At 40.6% G+C, this 23,181-nt stretch overlaps 1 protein-coding gene across 2 annotated transcripts in view; it reads left to right on the top strand.

Annotated features, from left to right (window-relative positions):
• The window catches only part of KLHL24 (kelch like family member 24), a 39,154-nt gene extending 16,300 nt beyond the window's left edge, over window positions 1-22,854 (top strand). For both annotated transcript variants that reach the window (XM_004603071.2, XM_055126130.1), the window contains exons 3-7: window positions 9,891-10,075; window positions 12,312-12,430; window positions 14,284-14,472; window positions 15,628-15,816; window positions 19,907-22,854. In XM_004603071.2, the coding sequence (XP_004603128.1) occupies window positions 9,891-10,075; window positions 12,312-12,430; window positions 14,284-14,472; window positions 15,628-15,816; window positions 19,907-20,107 (883 nt within the window). In that variant the 3' untranslated portion in view covers window positions 20,108-22,854. The remainder of the gene's footprint in view (window positions 1-9,890; window positions 10,076-12,311; window positions 12,431-14,283; window positions 14,473-15,627; window positions 15,817-19,906) is intronic.
• Window positions 22,855-23,181: the final 327 nt, after the last annotated feature.

Here is a 23,181-nt window from a genome sequence, read left to right as displayed (position 1 = left end):
ATTCACAGACTAACCTTTCCTAGCAGGTAAGATGAAGTAAGGCTGAAGGAAGTAAGCTGGGATACTTGAGTGAATTCTCAGGTGCAATGTCCAGCCCTCAGGTTTTGTCAGTCGCAACCCTAAAATGTCTTCTGGTTGAGGCTGGAGAGACAGCACAACCAATAGGGCATTTGCCTTACATGAGACCCACCCAGGTTCAATCCATGCCATCCCGTATTGTCCCCCAAGTACTACCTCCCTGGTCCCCTAGAGAATATTTGCAGTATTTTTTTTTTAGCAAAGCTAATTTTCTTTTTGTCTGGGGGTCCTGTTTGGTGGAGCTCAGGGACTTTTCCTGTCACAGTGCTTGAAGGCTACTCCCAGCAGTGACCATGTGGTGGGCACTGACTCAGACCTCCCTTCCATATAATGTGAGCACTATAGCCTTTGATCCATCTCCCCAGCCCCACCTGTGGTCTTTTTCAGTTTTGTTTTGGGCCATACCCAGATGTACTCAGGGGTTGCTCCCGGCTCTGTGCTCAGGGATCACTCCTGGTGATGCTCAGGAGACCATGTGGAATGCAGGGGATCAAACCCAGGTCGACTGTGTGCAAGGCAAGCGCCCTCCCACTGTACTAGTGCTCCTGCCCCTAAATGTAGCATCTTAGCCATTTTTTTTTAGTATACTCTTCAGTAGTTCAGAGAATATTCACATTGTTGTAAAACTAGTATCTTTTTATTTTCCCATACCATCTCCATGTTTCTATAAGTTTACAATAGTATATCTCAAATGGTATTTTTTGTTTTGACTTGGAAAGTAATTAAAATTCAGAGTTAATGTCTGGAGAATTTACAGTAGTTTGAAACAGGACTTAACATTTCCTCATATAAAATGAATGATGATAATAGAGCTTATTTCCCGGATTTTGCCTTTGAAATAGCTGAATGCAATTATACTTAAGGGTACTTTGAGTGAAAGTGATACATAGAAAGTGCTTAAATTTTAGCATTTATTTATATGATATATGTAGATCTGACCCACTCCTTACAGTATGAACTTTTTAGTAATAAGAACCAATATTGGGTAACTCATTACAAATATTGGGGCTGGAGCAATAGCAAAGCGGGTAGGGCATTTGCCTTGCACGTGGCCTACCTGGGTTCTATTCCCAGCATCCCATATGGTCCCCCAGCACCTCCGAGAGTAATTCCTGAGTGCAGAGCCAAGAGTAACCCCTGAGTATCGCCAGGTGTGACCCAAAAAGTAAACAAAACAAAACAAAACAAATATTTATGTAGAGCTGAAGAGATAGTGCAGGGGTAAAGCACTTGCCTTGCACACAGTCAACTTCAGCTCTATCTCCAGTACCCCTTAGGGTCCCCCAAGCACCACAAGAAGCAAACCCTGAGCACAAATTCTGGAGTAGCACCACTACATGGGACCCAAAATCAAAAAATTATATATATATACATATATATGTACATAAATATTTGTATATAAATGTAATGTTTTATTGAGGTTTAAGTTTTTCTTTAAAGATCTGATTCAATTGTTTATAAGAATTTTTTTTTTTTTTTTTGCTTTTTGGGTCACACCGGCAATGCACCAGGATTACTCCTGGCTCATGCACTCAGGAATTACTCCTGGCGGTGCTCGGGGGACCATATGGGATACTGGGAAATTAAACCCGTGTTGGCCATGTGCAAGGCAAACGTCCTACCTGCTGTGTTATGGCTCCAGCCCAAGAAGAAGTATTTTAGCCCTAATTTTTTAAAGGACAGAATTTAAGTTTATTTTATAAGTTAATGGATAGGGGCCAGAGAGATATTACAGTGGATAGGGCATTTGCCTTGCACACGGCCAACCCAGGTTTGATCCCCAGCATCCTATATGGTCCCCCAAGCACCGGCAGGAATAATTCCTGAGTGCAGAACCAGGAGTAACCCCTGAGCATTGCTGGGTGTGCCCCAGGCAAAAAAAAAAAAACACAAAGTTTATGGATAACTTTTTTAAGACTTTGTTTTCCTTTAAGAGACATGGACTGGGCTTACAAATGTGGAAGGACTGGAGAGATACTCAATGGACTGGGGCACATGCCTTGCATGTAGGAGGCCTGGGTTTGAATCTGGGCATCACACCCGAGCACTGCTGGGAGTGACCCCTGAGCACTGCTGGGTGTGGCCCAAAAACGAAATTAAAAAATAATACTATGGAAAGACAACTGAGGAGAAAGGTGGTGGTCCTGGCATGTGCCAGCCCCTGGTTCAGACTCCAGCATCACCTGGACTCCTGGGCTCTGATGGGCGGCCCGGGTGGCCCCTAACGTCACAGGGCCTGAGCAGCTCAGTAAGCCCCAGGCCTTGAATTGAACCTGGTGGGTCCAGTGTTGTGGGGGTGTGGCTCCTGGACTCCTGAGCACTGCTTGGAAGGTTTTCTCCCTGCCCCCACACCACAAAAACTAAAAGCCTAGAGGTCCTAAATGTAAAAATGAAGATAAGCTAAACTGCTTTGGAGCTGCCCCACATTTTCTAGATGTACAGTATCTCCCCAACCCCCCTAAAAGGGAAAATCACTTTTTCCTGGAGTCTCCATCTAACTGGCTTTGTGCTCTGGGGTCCATTAGGGCTAGTAATTACCTCTCCCACATGTCTCCTTGGATTAAAATAGGAACTGAATGGTATATGTTGTAGAACCAAAATCAGTCCTTTGTTAGTAATATTATAGAGGTATAGCCCAGTGAAATCAGTTGCAGCCTAAAGGTAATTAGTCTTAGATCATTAATAGATCACTTAATCCACGCAATTAATTTGCAACACTGTATTTTCCATCCATCTTGGTACAGGGCACAAAGATTATACCTGGCCCCTGTGCTATCTCCCTGGCTTCTAGGTCTGACTTTTATTTGATCTTTTTGTTTGTTTCGGAGCCATACCTAGCAATGCTCAGGGAAGTACTCTCAGATTAGTGCTCAGGGGTGCTCCCAGCAGTGATTGGGGACCATTGTGGCATCAAGAATTGAACACAAGGTCCTGAAATAGTCTGAGTTGGTTTTTGTTTGTTTGATCAAACCCAGGGACTAACATGTACAAGGCAGATGCTCCACCCCAGAGGTCCATCCTGTCCCTGGTCCTTTTTTTTTAAAATTTTGTTTTATTTTATTGGTTTTGGGGCCACACCCAGTGATACTCAGGGCTTGCTCCTGGCTCTGCACTCAGGAATCACTCACAGTGGTGCTCAGGGAACCAACCATATGGATGCCAGGGATCCAACCCAGGCCAGCCATGTGCAAGGCAAGCACCTTTACCTTGATGTGTCAATTCTCCAACCCTGACCCCCCAACTCTTTTGAGAGAAACCTGATTTTGAAGGGAGAGGTGTTGAAACACTGTATGGCTGAAACCCAATCATGAACAACTTTGTGACTGTGTTTATACAGGGAGACAGTCATATGTCCACCTTCCTTTGGAGGAAAAAGAAACCTTAAAAAACTATTAGTTTTATTGCATTTGTAGGCAATAGGCTATTATATACTTAACAGCAAGTACTTATTTTATGAGAGACTATGTGAGGACTGTAAGAAAGAACCTTTTATTTTACAACTCTGTCATTTCCTTTGCCCCCAAGGGTGGTATTTGAGCCACGCCTGGTGGTACTCTGGTTCATTCACTCCTGGCTTATGCTCAGAAGTTGCTCCCAGCAGCGCTCAGGGGTCCATGTGGTACAGCCCATCGAATCCTCGTGCTGACTCACTGGTCATTCCATACCCGTGTCCCTTAGAGGCTGTCTTGCCCATCCCCGTTGCTGCAGGCTTGTAGTGATGACCAGGTGTTTCACTGAACCCTATGCATTATCTGTGCAGGTTCTCATCTTCTGAGAAACTCCAGACTTCTTTGATAGAAGAGTGCTGTCTGCTTCCTCACCTGCTCTTCACTCCCTGACTGATCCAGTCCCCCTACCGAATCTTCTCAGCCTGTCACTCACCTTCTGTTTGCTAGGAGCCTGAGCCTCTTTTCAGTTGCTTTTGTTTTGTCTTTTGGTGGTGCCAGTGATCCAACCCCGGGCCTCATACATGCAAGGCAAGTGCTCTACCCCTGAGCTGCATCCCCCTCCTCCCGCCACCCTTTCCATCTTTAGCTGCTCTTCTTGAGGATTTGATATCATACTTCTTTTTTTTTTTCACCACCAGTGTCCCATTTTCCTCTTGCCACCACCCACCCCACATAGCCTGCCTCTATGGCAGACTCTCTGTCTCTCTGTCTCTGTCTCTGTCTCTCTCTCCTCTCTCCCTTTCCTTTTGGACATTATGGTTTGCATTACAGGTGCTGAGAGGTTGTTATGTTAGTTTCCTTACCTTCTTTCAGCAGACACTTCTTATCCAGAATGATCATTTCCAACTATCATTGTAGTGGTCCCTTCTCAATCCTAATTCCCCTCCCCCACCACCATTTGAGGTAAACTTCCAACCATGACCAATTTCTGCTGTCTTTGGGTATTAGTCTCATACTATGTTTTTTCATATCCCAACAAATGAGTGCAATCATTCTTTGTTCACTCAGCATGATACTCTCCATGGCCATCCAGTTATAAGCAAATTTCATGACTTCATTTTTCTTTTTTTTTTTTTAAGGAAACCTTGTCACGACCTTTACTTTTTTTTTTTACAGTTACAGATTTATACATTTTTGTGCTCATGTTTCTCCCATACAAAGTTCGATAGCCCATCCCTTCACCAGTGCCCATTCTCCACCACCAGTAAACCCAACATCCCTCCCACCCTCCCCAGTCTCGTCTCCCCCCACCCCACACTGACACTATGGCAGGGTATTCCCTTTTGTTCTCTCTCTCTGATTAGGTGTTGTGGTTTGCAATAAAGGTGTTGAGTGGCCATTGTGTTCAGTCTCTAGTCTATATTCGGCCCGCATCATCTTTCCCCCACATGATCTCCAACCACATTTTACTTGGTGGTCCCTTCTCTGAGTTGTCCAGAATGAGAGACCAGCCTCCAAGATATGGAGACAACCTCCTGGTACTTATTTCTACTATTCTTGGGTGTTAGCATGACTTCATTTTTCCTGGTGAGCATCACATTGATTTGATCCCTCTCACCATTCGTTTCTCTTGGGGGGCGGGGGGGCTGCTGGTGTCCCGTGTCAGGATTCTGTAACTCGTCTTTGGGACAAAGGGAAGGTGGGGAGTGCAGTGTGGGCCACACCTGACAGTGTTCGGGATTGCACAAGGGCCGGATGCGTGCGAGGAAGTGCTTTAACCTCTGTGTTATCTCTGACGCTACATCTAGTCTCTGAGATGTTGATCGTCCCCTTGCTTCATATCCCTTTGTCTTGGGAAAGTCTTGCATACTTTCCCATGCGAATAAGAGGATCTCATCCGTTATGGTGTTAATTATCATGTCTGCTGTGGCTGTCAAACCTGTATCTCCACTTAGACTTTTCTCATTCTTTCATTCATTCAGCATTTCTTTCTTAAAATTACCTACCTGTAAAAAATACGCCTGTGCCAAGAGAAATAGTACTACAGGGAAGACACATGCCTTGTTGCACATGGCCAGCCCAGGTTTGATCCCTGACACCACCCATGGTCCCCTGGGCTCCAGAAGTGATCCTTGAGCACAGAGCTAGAGGTATAGCCCCCAATTTTTTATAGTAAAATTACATAACTATAATTACATACATTATGTATGTATTTCATTTTTTAATTGAGGATGCATCTTTTAAAATATGGCATATTTTTAAATAGCAAATATGGTGTATTTCTTAAAATGTATTTCTTAAATTGTGTCATATATGAGGATGCTATAAAAACATAGCATGACACTTAAAACTCTATACGATTACCCACTTCATTTTAAAACTTCCCCAATCATTTTCAAACTGCTCTTTGGAAGCCTGATCTAGACTTGGGCCACTCACTGCATCTGATTATTTCCAGGAATTCTCTTTCGTTCCCGATAGTGTCTTTCATGGTTCCAGTGTGTTGATGGACAAAGCTCTTTGGAAAAACATTCCACTCTGCATTAGTCGAATGTTCTCTTGCAGTGCCACTGAGCTGCATTTAGCAGCATTTCCTGGAAACGGAAAGTTGCCTCCACCCTTTGCCTTGCTGGAGAGAAACTGACATTTTTTGGCTAGAATGTATCGTGGGTGGTAGGCACACAAGGAGACAGAGCGGCTCTGGTTTTCTCAGAGTCAGTGATGTCAGGATGAACCCTGGGTCAGGGTGTGGCATTCGTAACTTGACCCTCACGTCAGCCACTGTTGATTTAGTGTTCACCCAGACATCAAGGCTCTCTGGGTAGTGCACGCGATCATACCCACATTAGTGGCAGAGGAAAGCCCCAAGATGTGTTATAGTCAAAGCAGAACATTGTGGCAGTTTCCTTAGAAAAAGAAAGTTGAAGAGCACAAAAGCCTTGATATTCTCCTTGGCCAGTTGTAAACCTGTGGATGGATCCGAAGAAGGGCTGTGGGGGGAGTGGACTAGTCACAGTCAGAGTGAAGCACTGGAACAATGTTTGTTTGTTTGTTTGTTTGTTTGTTTTATGAGTATAGTTATACAGCCTTAACTGTGCTGAGAGATAAGATAGATAATACTGCTTTTTTAAAATTTATTTATTTATTTATTTATTTGCTTTTTTGGGTCACACCCGGCAACACACCGGGGTCATCTTCTTCTGGGGGGCGGAGAGAGAATTCACAGGGCGAGTGCTGAGGCTTTGCGTGTAGGGACCCTGGGTCCCACCGTAGGTCCCAATTGCTAGTGTAAACACAGCAGGAGCTTAGGAATAAACAGTAGTGACCCTTGCATACCGCTGGGTATGACCCCCAAAACTTTAAACAAAAAACGAAAAGATGGGGCTGGAGAGCTTGGGCCCACATCCTCCCGAACAGTGCTCAGGGCCAGTTCCTGGCTCTGCACTCAGGGAGATGTTTGCCTCTGTTTCCATTTACTCTTTTGCTTATCTGTTCACTTCCTGCCTCCAGAACTGATCCCTTTCCTCCCCTGACTTAGCCCCTCCTTGAATCATTACACTGCGATTACTACCTGTCGTACCTTACAGGCTAAAGAGATAGCCTCTCCCAGGCGTAAAAATATGTGTGTCTCATTTTAGCCTCTTTCTGTGGACTTGGTGTCCAGGTGTACCTGCATCTTCAGGGCGGTCGGTAGTTTCCATCACTCGCACCTCTCCCGACTTCTCCCTTTCAGGAAAGCACTGTGAGGTGCAAGGTCAGTGCCTTGACCCTTGAACTACCTCATTAGCCTTCTAAGGAATAATTTTTCTTCCCACTCAGCAGAGTTGCCTTTTGAATTCTTTGTGTTGACCTCGACCAGTTTGGTTTGGCAGTTCGCCCTTGTCTGGCATCTTTAGCATTGATTATAAGTATGTCTGGGCCAGGGATGGAGATGCATGGTAGAGCATGTGTTTCTCATGTATAAGACTTTGAACACACAGACACAAAGTTAGGAGAGGAATAGGGGGAAATAGCAGCTCTGTTAGTTAAGCCAATAAGTCCTGTTTATTTGACTTTCTTAACTGTAACTGTAACTTCCTGGTAATTATTGACATAATTTTGTTGATTTGACTTCATAGGTTTTCCATCTTCTTTTTTTTGGCCCCTTAGGCTATCCATGGTGGTGCTGAGGGGTTATTCCTAGCTCTGCAATCAGGAATCACTCCTGGCAGGCTCAGGGAAGTATGTGGGATACTGGGGATCGAACCTGGCCAAGGCAAGCACCTTACTCACCATACTGTCTCTCTGGCCCCTGGTTCAAAACACTCTACTGGTTAATCATTATTTAATCCTCCAATAAATCAAAGAATACTATTTGTTTGGTTTGGTTTTGCTTTTTCACAATGCTTAGGATTAAACCCAAGACCTCACGTGTGGAGTCTTATTTTTTATCGCTGAACTACATCCCCAGCCCAACAGGATCTTTTGAATTCATGTTTACTCAAATTTATGGAGGAAAAAAAATGATAAAGGTTTTTGGTTGTTGTTTTTTTTCCAGCTTTTGGGCCATACCCAGTGGTCCTCAAGGGCCGTTTGCCAGCTTGATGCTGGGGGTGCTTCCAATGGGGTTTGGGGCACCAGGCAATGCCAGGATTAAACTCGGGGTTCCTGCATGCAGAGTATGTGCTCCAGACCTTTTGAGCCAATCCCTCGGGTCCCTTAAAATGTACTAGTATAGGGCTGGAGAGAGAGATAAGGGATAAGGCACTTTTCTTTCATGCAGCCAACCCCAGTTTGAGCTCTAGCGTGGTCCCTGGAGAACTGCCAAGAGTGACCCCTGAGCACTGAGCCAGGAGTAGCCACTGAACACTTCCAGGTGTGACCCAAACACCCTCTCCCCCCAAAGAAAAAGTACTGTCATGGGGACTGGGGATATAGCTCAGTGGCAAAGCACAGGCCTTACATGCATGAGTCCTGGGCTCAATCCCAGATACTACCAAAAGCTCTACTATAGAAAAGGGTGCATTTGTTTCTCATACTTTCCTAGGAAGATAGTGAGACCTAACACTAAAGCAGCAGATACTTAAGAAAATCAGAAAATCAAAATATTTACTTTAAGGTGTCAATAAAGTAATTTTATCTCTGAATACAGATGGCTTAGATAAAAATTGCTAGAATTTTTATTCATCCTATACTATCACCTTGACAGTCCTTTTGTTCTAATTTCCATTATTGGTTGGAGTAACGTATTTAAAGCAATTAGCTCTCTATCTGATATGACTATTTTTCTTAGCTCCAGGAATAACAAGCATGTTTTATCAGGCTAACTATTCTAATGAGAGCACTAGAATTCTTAATTTAGTAGACATTTTGTTAACTTTTAGTGTAGGCAAAACTCCTAGTTGCTAATCACTTTCAATAAATACACGTTTCGGTAGGCATTGACATTATTCTTTTTTTATTCTTTTCTGTTTTGTTTTGTTTTGGGGCTACACCTGCACTGCCCAGGGCTTACTACTGGCTCTGCACTCAGAGATTAGTTCTGGTGGGGCTCAGGGACCATGTTGGTGCCAGGGATTGAGCCTGGGTCAGCTGCATACAAAGCATGTGCCTGGCCCATTGAGTTTGCTCTAGTCCTAGGTACAATTTTTTATTTTGCTTTTTCTCTTTGGTTTTTTGGGGGTGGGAGTGGGGGTGTGAATACCCAATGATGTACAGGGGTTACTCCTGTCTCTACACTCAGAAATTACTCCTGGTGGTGCTCAGGGCACCTTATGGGATGCCAGAAATCAAACCCAGGTCAGCCACGTACAAGGCAAGGCACCCTACCCACTCTGCTATCACTGCAGCCCCTGTTTTTTTTTTTTTTAACATTGTTATAAACTCTGTTAACATTTTTCAGTGAGTGCCCAACGTTTTGTATTGGATTACCTTAATTTTTTTATTATTAAAAATAGAACCTGAGCAAATACAGATGTGCTCCTTTAACATAGTTATTAAATTTTATCTGGAATTTGGTGCTATCAAACTAACAATCCAATGAAAACAGGCCATTTACAATGATTAGAAAAAGTATGTTACTTTGTGGCTATATATATCTAAGTATATATATCTAAGTTACTAAAGAATTGTATTCAAATTATCCTTAACATTACCAGCATCCCAACAAGATCATTAATAGTACTTTATAAATTTTAAGGCAAACTTAATGAAAAAAAAAAAACAACCCTAGGAATTTTCCATGAAAAGTAGTATCACTAAATTCCTTATCCATGTCCTCAAAGTCCTTGGCTGACCGTATTATTTGGTACGTAGAAAGGAAATAAAAGCTGTTTCTTGCATACTAGTGTCTGATTTATTTCTGATAATGGAATGTTTTCAGGGTTTAAAACAATTAAGTAGATTTTAATTTATTATTTTGCATTCTCATAATAAACATTTTAGGTCAACCGGCTATTCTGAGGTGATCGTTGTTGTTGGAGGCTGTGAACGAGTTGGGGGATTTAATCTCCCATACACTGAGTGCTATGATCCCGTGACAGGAGAATGGAAGTCTTTGGCGAAGCTTCCAGAATTTACCAAGTCAGAGTACGCAGTCTGTGCACTCAGGAATGACATTCTTGTCTCAGGTAAATGATTATTGCAGTACCTACATTTGACTTGTAGGAGCCAGGGCAAAGGCCACAGACCACAAACAGTGGTGTTCAGGGGCTCATAAGGGCCCTCACACATGCTAGGCAGGTACCCTACCACCTGAGCGATTTCCCAGCCCCTCCCGCCCCCAGCTTTTAATTTGAACACAGCTATTTTGAATGATAATGTCTCAAAAGGAAATAGTGAAAACAGATGTGCTTATTTTAGGCAGATGAGTTTATATAGGAAATAATACAGAATGACTTTTTGCTCTTAAAAACAAACTTGAGGTGGTGAGAATGACTTAATAGATGATGCCTTTTTACATTTTGATGATGCATTTTGATGCCTCAAAACGCCTTTAATTGTATGTTTTGTATGTTCTCTGAAAAAAAAAAAAAGTATGGTGTTCTAAGCTTTTACCTATTTAAGGAGTAAAGTGTATAAAGTCATGGGGCCGGAGCGATAGTACAGTGGATAGGGCATTTGCCTGCACACATCCGACCCAGCTACAATCCTTGGCATCCCAGATGGTCCCCTGAGCACCGCCAGGAGTAACCCCTGAGCATCGCCAGGTGACCCCAAAAAGCTCAATAGATAAATAAAAAATAAAACAAATGCAATATATATATATATATATATATATATAAAGTCAGGCATACTTTGAGAATTAACCATCTCTAATCTAATCCATCCATGTCTTCTGAAAGTCTTTCCAAATTTTATACAATAGAGTTTTTCTTTTATTCTTAACTTATGTTAGATAGCTCCATGGATTGGATTGCAATCTTTTTATTTATTTATTTATTTTTGGTTGTGGGGGGGATGGGGGAGGACACACCCAGCAGTGCTCAGGGGTTACTCCTAGCTCTGCATTCAGGAATTACTCCTGGAAGTGCTCTGGGGATTATGTGGGATGCTGGGGACCGAACCCACATCAGCCACCTGCAAGGCAAATACCCTTTGTCTATTGCTCCAGCCCCAGAGCTGCAGTCTTTGGCCTGCAGGAGGCCTGGGTTCAATTTTTTTTTTTTTTTTGAAATAAAACTGATTTTATTTGTAGGTTTTGAAGGTGTGGAGAGGAAAAGATGTGGAGGGGAAAAGATGTGGGGGGGAGAGAAAGACAGAGAGAGAGTAACGCACTCAAGAGAGAATTCGGGCTTCTCCAAGGGCGGAGAGAGCCCTATACACATTCCAGCATTAGATAGGAAAGCATGAGAGTACACATCTCAAGAGGGGAGATGTGGGCGACACATGTGCTCAGGCACCTCATGTGCTCGGCCACTTGGGCACAAGCAGCACATGGGCTGGGGCACCATATGTGCCTGGGTTCAATTTTTACTATCTTGTGGTCTCCAGGCACTGAACCAAGTAGCTCCTGAACACTCTTGGGTATGCCTCTCCTCCTCCTCCAAAAAATTCTTAATTTGAACTTCATTTGTGATACGAGGTATCAAAAATAAAGAGACAGACTTGTATATAAAGTATAACTGATGTGTCTTTGATCTGAAGTTTTTTTTTTTTTTCCTTACGCTTTTGGTGTTGGGGCCGTACTGCCAGGGCTTGGGGCTTACTCTTGGCTCTGTGTACTTTTACTCTGGGTGGGTCTTGAGGACCATTTGGGGTACTAAGGATAGAACCCAGGTCAGCCAAGTGCCCTACCCATTATACTATCACTCTGGCCCCCTGAAGTCTTTTTATTCAGTTATTTTCCTAGCTTTAAAGATTATTACTTTCTTATGGTCCCCTGAGCACAGCCAGGGGTAATTCCTGAGTGCAGAGCCAGGAGTAACGCCTGTGCATCGCCAGGTGTGACCCAAAAAGCAAAAAAAAAAAAAAGATTATTACTTTCTTGACCAACATGAAAAACACATATTTATCCTATGATATACTTTCTTAAAAATAAATTATTAAAAAAAAAAGCTCCTTTTAGAGTAATTCTATTGATGGAGTGCTTTCAATGTCTGACTCCTAAATTAACAATTCATGTATGTACAAAGTTCACATTCCGCCTTTTATTATTTGGGCCTATAATTATCATTTCTCCAAATAGCACTTGTGAGTTTGAACTTGCTGTGTGGAATTATTTCCACTGGGGTTCTTGTTTCACTGCTGGCTCGAAGACTGGGGAGACAAACCCGTGCTTTCATCTGCTGTGCCTTGGTGGCCTGAAAATCCTCAGCATTATAAACAATTACATATGACTGTATGTGTCCTATTTTGCATTTAAAGGTGGAAGAATCAATGGCCGCGATGTCTGGATTTATAACTCACAGTTAAATATTTGGATCAGAGTTGCTTCCCTAAATAAAGGCAGATGGCGTCACAAAATGGCTGTCCTCCTTGGTAAAGTAAGAGAAACCGCTTTTTACTCTCGCTGGTACATTTCCAAAATAAATACCACAGTTGAATTCTTTCTTTTACTTACCCTTTGGGTATTTTGGATTCAAGTTGTATTTCCTTCCATTCCTAACCTCATTAAATAAACTGAAAATATAAACAATCTGACACTATACTGTTGAATGGGGATTTTGTTCTCCCAAGTTGGAGTTTGGAGCATTTTAGCACATTTCTCCTCTCTTGCACCGCCAGTGTCTAAACGCCTACGACATTTAGGGCAATAAAGCAGTTCTATGGGCATAAAAATTGGCCAGTGTCTAATCCACATGGTCTTTTCCTTTTATTGACTTTGGCACTTAGAAATACATTTATCAGCGTTATTTTATTCCGTTTGATTTGTGAAACTGGGGACAGTCCTCTTAACGTAAACTCAATAATATCTTTTAAAGAAAATGGATTGAGAATTTATGTATCTATAGTTGTATATATACATGAATACATATATACATATATAAGGCACATAAAAACATGTAATATGGTTCTGAACCATTTGTTTTCCTTAGAAGCTTGAGAATCACTTGCAGACTGGCTTCAAAACTTTTTATAAAAGAACCAACTGAACCCTTTTTTAAAAGTTAAATCTAATACAAAGGCCTTTACCATAAGGTAGATAAAAACAGTGGTATAGAAGCCTGACTTGGACTCTGTCATCTCTCCCTGTCCCTTCTCTGTCAGTTCCTATAAATCGACCCCAAATCATTAAAAAAAAAAAAATTTTAAGTAAAAGCAGAATTATTGTTTGCACATATATTATTTTCCCAATATCCTCATATAACATCGTAGTCTACCAGGTTGTTCATAATACAGATGTTCCCAGTATTAAATGTTCCAACAAAGATCCCTGAACATGTATTTTTGACTCCTTTTGAAAAAGAGATGCCTGCCCTCGGGTTTACGTGTGGAGGGATTTCAGAGCCATCAGTGCGAAAACCGCTGTTCCGGCTGAAGCAGAGAAGGGCCCAACAGCTGGCCCACTCACTCCATGCATGAAGCGGCTTGCAATCCTCTCGTAGAAAAGTTTCTATTGAATGCATGTGGCTTCATCTCTACCAGGAAGTAGAGCAATCCTAAATTAGAGCATCGTCAGTCAGTGACGTCTGTAGTTAGGGTCAAGCAATAGCATTCCCTACAGAGCCAATGATTGGTTCATGGCAGAATGAACAGTCCACTGTTCTGTGTATAAAGCACAGATATTAGCTCCTTAAAAGTGTGTCTGTGGTATTACAATTTCAGTGGCAGGACTATTTTGAAAAGCCTATAAAGGCTCCTTCATGATGGTGAGGGGAAATTTTGTTTTCCCTTTTCGGGCCACACCTGGTGCTGCTCTAGGTTCCTGGCTCTGCTCAGGAATCATCCCTGCACGCTCACGCGCGCCTGAGTGTGTGTGTGTGTGTGTGTGTGTGTGTGTGTGTGTGTGCATGCTCGCGCGCGCCTGAGTGTGTGTGTGTGTGTGTGTGTGTGTGTGTGTGTGTGTGTGTGTGTGTGTGTGTGTAATCCAGACTACATGCAGTGCTTGTGCTCTACCACTGAGCTACATCCCTGGTCAAGGGCTTTCATTTCGTGGCCACACCGGATGGTGCTCAGGGCTTCCTCCTGGCTCTGTGCTCATTGCTTGAAGGACCACATGCAGTGCCAGGTATCAAATTGGGAGCTAATCCACACAAGACAAGTGCCACGCCTCCTGTCCTTTCTCTCTGGTCCCTCAAGGCCTTTTCCATGCAGGGAGAGCCTTTAATTCTTCAGCCCACTTATTCAAAATCCAGACATTTGAAGTTAAGATTTTTTTCCATTGTTTCCCATCCAGGTGTATGTTGTTGGAGGCTATGATGGGCAAAACAGACTCAGTAGTGTGGAGTGCTATGACTCCTTTTCCAATCGATGGACAGAAGTCGCTCCCCTGAAGGAAGCCGTGAGTTCTCCTGCCGTGACGAGCTGTGTAAACAAATTATTTGTCATTGGTGGAGGACCTGATGATAATACTTGCTCTGATAAGGTAAGCCGTATTTTCCTATAGAATTTACTAATGATATATCCAAGCGAATACCATAAGATAGATATGCAGAGGGTATTAGATTCCTTTGAATGGATGTTGGGGGGGGGGTGGCTTTTAAAATTTGCCTGGTACTTTGTACTTTAAAGAAAAGGCATTAAATTTCAAGTTATTAATGTGAGATTGTAATATATCTAACGATTGCTATAAAAAAAAGCATGAGCCAGTCTTATTAATCTCAATGTTGACACCTTGAACTTAGTCATTTTTTGAAAAAAAAATTATCACTGTAATCTAAGGACTGAAAAAAATGATTTCGCATAAAACATAGTTGGGAAATGAATTTAGCAAAGTATAAGAGGTAGTGTAAATGTGTCTTTTGGAATAAAGAAGAGGTAACGGACCCCCTGCATTGTAAGCAAGTGATTGATTAAAATTGATCCCACTCATGAAACCCCAGGGACAAAATAGCTGGGACATAGTGCATAGGGTAGGGCACTTGCCTTGCACACAGCCGACAGGGGTTCAATCCCCAGTCCCTTGACCCCTCCAGGAAGTGATCAAAGAGCAGAGCCAGGAGTAAACCCTGACTACCACCAGGGGTGGCCCAAAAACAAAAAATAGAAAAAAAAAGAAAACGTTTTTTCTGGAAGCAAGCATTCCATGCTTGTCTGGTTTAGAAATAGCTCACTGGATTTTGGCAGTTAATTCTCGTTCTTAATTCAATTTTCACATGATGTCAAATGTTACAAAATATTAAGATTTCAGAATTGATGATAGTTCAGAGTATATTGAATTGAGGCTTACATGTGTTCTTTTGAAGAAAGATGAGCTAAAAATTATAAAAAGAAATTGTGTTCTGATTGAGGCATAGCCATCTGTACGACGTGGCTTCCTTTCTCAACCCAGACTTAATTCTAATGGAAATGGGCAGAGGAGGCCTGGTAGGTATTCATTTTGTGTTTGTTGCTCTGATACACTTGACAGTAATAAATTTGCATACCTTTTGAGAATTTTATAATTCAAACATTTCACAATTGAACTCACCCTAATTCTGTGAATTAATGGTACTTGTTTTTTTTTTTAATCATGTGATAGACTGCATTAAGTAAAATGGCGTTTTTAAAAAAAATTTTCATTAGGTGTTTCCTTTCTTAGGTTCAATCCTATGATCCAGAAACCAACTCTTGGCTCCTTCGTGCAGCCATCCCCATTGCCAAGAGGTGTATAACAGCTGTCTCCTTAAACAACCTGATCTATGTTGCTGGTGGGCTGACCAAGGCAATATACTGTTATGACCCAGTGGAAGATTACTGGATGCACGTACAGAACACATTCAGCCGGCAGGTAGTACCACAAACATCCAGAAGAAACCAATCTAGGAGGGGCCTCGAACTAGTCAAGTACATGACTGTTAAGAATAGGGACCAGAGTGGGGCTGGAGCAATAGCACAGCAAGTAGGGCGTTTGCCTTGCACGAGGTCGACCCGGGCTCGATTCCCAGCATCCCATATGGTCCCCTGAGCACCGCCAGGGGTGATTCCTGAGTACAGAGCCAGGAGTAACCCCTGAGCATCGCCGGGTATGACCCAAAAAGAAAAAAAAAAAAAAAGAACAGGGGCCAGAGTGATAGCACAGCAGGGAGGGTGTTTGCCTTGCACTCTGCTGACCCTGGTTCCATTCTCAGCATCCCCTATTGTTCCCTGAGCACCGCCAGGTGTAGTTCCTGAGTGCAGAGCCAGGAGTAACCCCTGAGCATCGCCAGGTGTGGTCCAAAAACAACAACAAAAAGGATTATACTGTATTCACCATGAAAATATTTCACATATGCTTGATGACTTAATAAAATTTTAAACTCCTCATAATACCTGTTTTTAACTCCTTCCAAGGAGTTGTTTTGTGGAAATAACTCTGTTTCTTATCTCACAGAGAATTCTATTGTAAAATTTGCTTTTAAAGGTCACTGCACCTTCACCACGACCAGAGTACTTAGGACCCTCACAATTGTCCTGTTACTTTCTTTCCCCTCACCCCGTCACACCCCCTGCTGTTTGGTATTCTTAGTTTTATAAGCCAAGGCCAAGGGTTTGTCACCATTTAATACTGTTTGTTCCCTTGTTATGTCTCTCTGTATCCACAGATGCATTGCATCATCTGGTATTTGCCCTTCTACCTCTGACATAATGCCATCTAATTCCACCCAAGTTGCAGCAAGCTGCAAGATTCCCATTTTTTTCTCATTAACTGCTTAGTAGAACATTATGTATGTTCCTTTATCTGCTATCTGTCATTGGAAAGTTCAGTTGTTTCTGTATCCTAGCTGTCGTACTTAATACTCCATTGAACAAAGGCGTACATATACCTTTTTTTTAATTCATGTTTTTTTACCTTGGAGGAGGTACCAAACAGTGAAATATTGCTGGGTCATTAGAAAAGCTCTTTTCTTTGAGAAGTCACCATCCTGTTTTCCATCCAGACTGAACGAGACAGTGTTTCAGCCAACAGCTGATGGTTCCTTTTTCGCCACATTCCCACCAACACTGACTATTTCTGTCCTTTTGATATGTGCCATTCTCACTGGTGTGGGATACCTCCCTGCCATTTTGATTTGCAATTTCCTAATAATAAATGGTGATGAACATTTTGTCATGTACCTGCTGGTTGTCCTTAAGTTTGATGTTTATCTCTTCTCTGCATTTTTTGATCATTTTGATTATTGAGGTTATTGATTTTGTTGTTGGCATTGTTGAGCTTTGTAGATACTTTTGTAGCTTGTATATTAGTTCTTTAATGTAGAATGTGCAAGTATTTTCTCTTATTCAGTAGAGTAACTTTTTTTAGTTTCTTTTGTCATGCAAAAATTTTTTAGTCTGATATACTCCCATTTATTTTTGTTCTTGCCTTTTTGCCAGTAGAGTCAAATATTGAAGATCCCTTTTCGGCCCATCACCTGGAGAGTTCTGCCTGTTTCCTCAATATATTTGATGGATTATTGTCTAATCTTGATGCCTTTAATACACTTTTAACTTTTGTGTATTGTGTGAGCTACGAATCCAGTTTGATTTTTTTTTTTTTTTTTTTGGCCTGGGCTATGTAGTTTTCCCAGCGTCATTTGTTGAGCAGGTTTTGCTGACTCCACTTCAGGCACCCAGCTCCTTTGTCATAGATTAACTGTCGATTGATGTGAAAGTTCATCTCTGGGTTCTCAATTTTACTCCATGGGTCTGGGTCTGCCTTTATTTCAGTACCACAAAGTTTTTTGTTTTGGTTTGGTTTGCTTTTGTGACAGACCTGGATGTGCTAAGGCTGGCTTTGTTCTAGGGCTTACTCTCCTAGCATTGCACTCAGGGATTACTCTCTGGCTGGATTCGAGAGACCGCAAGGGGTACCAGGGATCAAACCCGAGTTGGCCACTTTCAAGGCAAACACTCTATCCACTGTCCTGTCTTTCCAGCCCCTACCAAGTTTTGACTGAGATTTGTATTATAATTATAGTCAGGAAATGAAATACCTTCTGTCTTCTTTTTTCTCAAAATGGCTGTAGCTCTTCAGGGGTTTTATGATTCCATACAAATTTTAGTCTTGTTTCCTCTAAGTGCTTAAAGGATGTCTCCAGAGTTTTGATGGAAAAAAAAAAAAAGCATTGAATCTGTACAATGCTTTGGATAGGGTCCATGAACAAGGAATATTTTTTCATTCCTATGTCCTCTTATGTTTTTTTCAATAATGACTTGAGTTTTTGATGGTTAAATCTTTCACATCCTTTGTTATTTTGATTCCTAAGTATCTGATGCTTTGGATACTTCTTTTTTTTTCTTTAATTTCTTGACTTTTTTTGTCTGTTTTGTTTTGTCTTTGGGCCATACTTAGCTGTATTCAGGGCTTCCTCATGGCCCTGTGCTCAGGGATCATTTCTGACTTTTCTCAGGGAACCATATAGGGTGCTAGATCAGACACATGCAAGGCAGGTGTCCTGTCTGCTGTACTATCGCTCCTTTTTCACTTTTTAAATTCTTTTCTTTATGAGATATCATAGTTTATAATATTGTTGAAGTTAATATTTTACATTTGCGGAGATAGTGATCCCACCAGTGTTTCAAGATCCCTCCATCATTATTCTACAGATTTTTAGACTTTGTTCTAAATGAAGGGACTTTTTTAAAATTTCTTTTTCTTCTAGTTCATTGGTTGTATATAGAAATGCAACAGATGGGCTGGAGTGATAGCACAGCAGGTAGGGCATTTGCCTTGCATGCAGCCAACCCCAGTTCAATTCCCAGCATCCCATATGGTGCCCTAAGCATCACCAGGAGTTAATTCCTGAGTGCATGAGCCAGGAGTAACCCCTGTGCATCACTGGGTGTGACCCACAAAGCCAAAAAAAAAAAAGAAATGCAACAGATTTTTGTGTATTGATTTTATAGCCTGCTACCTTGCCACATTAGTGTATTACTTCTGAGAGTTTTCTTAGTGGATTCCTAAGGATCTTATATATATATTATAATATTATATGCAGATAGTGGCAATTTAACTTCTTTCTCAATACACATGCCTTTGATTTTTTTTCCCTTCCCTGATTGTTGTGGAGACAACTTCCAAAACTATAAAATGGAATAAAAATGGATATGACATTGGCTATGGGTTTGTCCTACTGCCTTAAGGCGCATTCCTTCTAATCATGAATGGATGTTGAGTTTTGTCAAAATCTTTCTCTGCATCTATTGATACAGTCATGATTTTTGTCTTTTTGTTGATGTGCTGAATTACATTATTAATTTGTGTATATTGAATCAGCCTTGCATTTCTGGAGTGATTTCCATTAGATAATGATGTATAAATCTTTTGATATATTGTTGGATTCAGTTTACTAAGATTTTTTTTGTTGTCGTGTTTTACATTGACAACATATATGTTAAAACACACTTCAGTGGGGCTGGAGTGATAATATAGTGAGTAAGGCACTTGTCTTGCACAAGGCTGACCTAGGTTCAGTTCTCTGCACTTTTTATGATCTCTCAGTCACCCCCAGGAATGGTTGCTGATTGTGGAGCCAGGGGATATCCCCAAAATCTAACACACACACAAACACACACACACATGCAAATGCACACATACTATTTCAGGATCAGAGATGTAACTCAGTCGTTGAATACATGCTGTACATGTGTGATGACCTAGGGTCAGTCCCCTTCACCACAGAGGGAAGCAAAACAAAATTAACTTCCTTCACCTATATAAAATCATCTAACACTCAGAGTAGGAGTTGAGCAGAAGAGAGGTTATTTCACAGGTCTTTTCCTTTTTGAGTGTGTTAAATTGTCTTACCTTATTTTTCCATTTGCTACCAAATCCCTTCCTTTCAACGGTTGACTTCTTTTTTTTCTGTATGCATTTTTAATACAAAAAAATTAATGTATTTTTAATGTATTTTCCACAGGAAAACTGCGGAATGTCTGTGTGTAATGGTAAAATATACATCCTGGGTGGAAGACGGGAAAATGGAGAAGCCACAGACACTATTCTCTGTTATGATCCTGCCACGAGTATCATCACAGGGGTGGCCGCGATGCCCCGGCCAGTGTCCTACCACGGCTGTGTGACTATTCACAGATACAATGAGAAATGCTTTAAGCTCTGAAGCCAAGGATACCTCACCCAAGAAGCCACAGCAATTCAAGATACGAGAGGTTTGAGAAAAAACAAAATTCAAAAACTCGAGTGGGAACTGACCTATCTCCTCCTTTGTGCCATTTTGAAAGAAAGGGGTAAAGATAATCATTGTGGTGCCTTTCTCCCCCGAACACTGATGTTTCAACCTGTAATAACACATTTCCCGTGACTGAAGGGGAAAAAAAATCCTTTTGTTTGTTTGAAAGTAATGGTGGTTGTGCTTGGCCTTTCAGAGCTTCCCTTTGCAAGTATTTGTAAGAAACTTATGTGGTAGGAAATAGTGTCAACCTACATAACTTTTAGGACTGTATGAATGATTTCTTCATTTATGTATGGTTATCTTCAAGACTGTGTATTCCTTATTTTGTGATAGAAAAATTACATGACATAGGGCTTCATTTAGTTTGAATATCGGAATGCTTATAACGAATTCTAAAAGCAGTAGTTTTTAAAATCATTTCCCCAGAAAAAAAAAACAAACCCATACTGATTCGTTTTATTGAAGATTGTTTCTGTACTTGATAAAAATGTCATGACAGTGTTTTCAGATCATAAAATACTGAATCATCTAAGCTGTTAAAATTTCTGTCTCATGTTTTGAGAAAGAGGTTTATTTTTAAAGAGAGGTTAATCTTTAAAGAGAGAGAGAGAGAGAGTAGTAAGAGAATAGTAAGAAATACAAAAACACAAGTCCTTAATATGGACACTAAAATTCTAGGCTGATTCAAGTTGCCAAAATCCATTTTGTAACTTTATCATGTAAAAACCGGGACAGACTTTCTCCCTGGCACTGTAGGGCTTAACCCCCATAGTCCAGTGGGTGAGGGTCTTCTCCCTGGTGATCCCATTCAGAATGGCTAAAAGTCCTGGGAGTCTTTACTCCTGAATTGCCTGTCTAGGATAAAATGGGGACCACCTACCTCAGTGGGTCCATTTGGCTTATAAAATATGCCGTCTTTAAAAGACTGACAGCTAGAATTGAGGCATCTAAGATGAATCACTCATTTGTATCCCTTATGTAGATAGCATCCTTGCCCTCTGGAAATTGCCTTGGTCTAGATTTTTCAACTTCAAATTTAAGGCTAACTAGTTTTTAGAGAGGAATATTAAGACTTTTAAGGCACCTGGGATTGCAGGAGCTACTGTTTAGTTGTTATTATTCCTGAATAGGCAGAAATAATTCACAGTATTTTAAGGGTGTTTCAGGTAGCCTGTTGTATAGCAGTGTCCCAGGCACTGTTGTCTAACATTACAATGACAGGCTCCTATCAATACATATATAATAGTAATTGTATATGTATAATTGTATAAGTGAGAAGTTACAAATATGAGGTTATGGTGTCACAGATTTCTCTTAAAATTAAGGTAATTTAATGTCGATATAAATTACCTGTGTATTTTCTCATCTTAGAATGATCCAGATTTCAAATGAAATATCAAGCATCAACTTTAATGCTTATTAGCTCGAACACTTAGTTGAACTCTGAATTCCAAAGAAAAGCCTAGACATTTTAAAGCAATTTTTATTTTTCAGATTATAATTTGAACAATGTACCTTTTGTGATCATTGTCAACAATTTAGGAAACAATTTTTTTCTAATTTTAGTTGAAGATAGTTACTGTCAGAATAGTAGTACTTTAGTAATTACTTTTTTCTTCAAGTAAATGTCAACTTTCTTAGACCTTTTTTTAGATAATAAAACCTATTTAGTACAGAAAAATCTCTGCAATAAGGGAGAAAACCTTTGCAATAAGTGAGTTTGAGAACAGTATGAGTCTGAGCTGAGGTAATATTATATAAATGATATGTGTTGTGTAGTATATTTCAAAGATCATCCAGATACATCACAAGACTTTCTCAAGATAACTTGTATTCTAGTACTTTTGTTTATTGTAAAAGCATTAACTCTTTACTTGTATTTTATTATACAGTTATTTTTAATATCCATGTGTTTATTGTAATAATTTGAAATGAAATCCTATAAAATAGAATTTGTTTAAACATAAGAGTCATACCAATATTGTTTAATTTTTTTCCCTACATAATTTAAAACTACATCAATTAAATTGACTACCAAGAACTTAGCTTGAGTCCTAGGAAATTAAAGTAACTATTTTTGAAGCCAAAACTGATACTTTAATTTCCTCTATCTTCTTTTATTGGTTTTTAATAAGTACTGATATTAACATTGATGGAGAATTTTTAAAAGTCTGTCAAAAGTGAAATATCAGTGAAGTTTGTATTTGATGATATTCAGGTAGTCATCCCATAGTTGGAGAATTTTCTGTGATAAGTAATACTCATGTAAGCCTTTAGGTTAGTATGTATGTATATGTATATGTAGATATGTAGATATAGATAGTATGGTTATGTATGCATATATACAAACTCCCCAAATTTGATCAGTTTGTGATTATCAGGAAAAGGCACATGAAGTAAAACTTAGTTGCCATTTTCAAAGTTCCAGAAGTCCTTTCACTTGTGCATTTCTAAAATGTGTTTTTATATTTGAGAGTACATAATGACTATTATTAGTAGGATGATTTGTAGACAGAATCTATATCATACATTTGGTTTTACAAAATTCGAAAGCAAATTGGAGGTAGAGATGAGTTTGCCAAACCCAGCTGTGATACCTCAGTAGGACAGGGAATTCAAGGGTATGTCTTGTGGATCAACAGAAAAAATACAATTTTACTTTTTATGGACTTTAATCCTTTGCCAGTGTTTTCTCTGTGTGAGTGGCCTGTAACGTAGTCTGGATTTTACAACAAAAAAACTTTCCTTTTCTCCTCTAATCTCCCCACCGACTTGACTGTGCAACTATGAAATGAGAGCCTCTGAGTTCTTCAGTGACTTAGCGTTCCTAGATGACTGAAATGCAAGTTGTTGTTTTTTCCCTCGGGTTTAAAAAAAAAATGATGATGAAAATACTCAGGGAGGGTATTTCGCTTTTCATTTTGCCCACTTGGGGTGTTCATGGTGCCATGATTGAACTTGCAGTCTATGATTCTAGAGTAAATTAAATTCGATCAAGGGGC

The sequence above is a fragment of the Sorex araneus genome, chromosome 2 (assembly GCF_027595985.1).
Source record: "Sorex araneus isolate mSorAra2 chromosome 2, mSorAra2.pri, whole genome shotgun sequence".
Lineage (NCBI taxonomy): Eukaryota > Metazoa > Chordata > Mammalia > Eulipotyphla > Soricidae > Sorex > Sorex araneus.
Note: the sequence above shows the minus strand (reverse complement) of the source record. Positions and strands in the feature narration are given on the sequence as shown.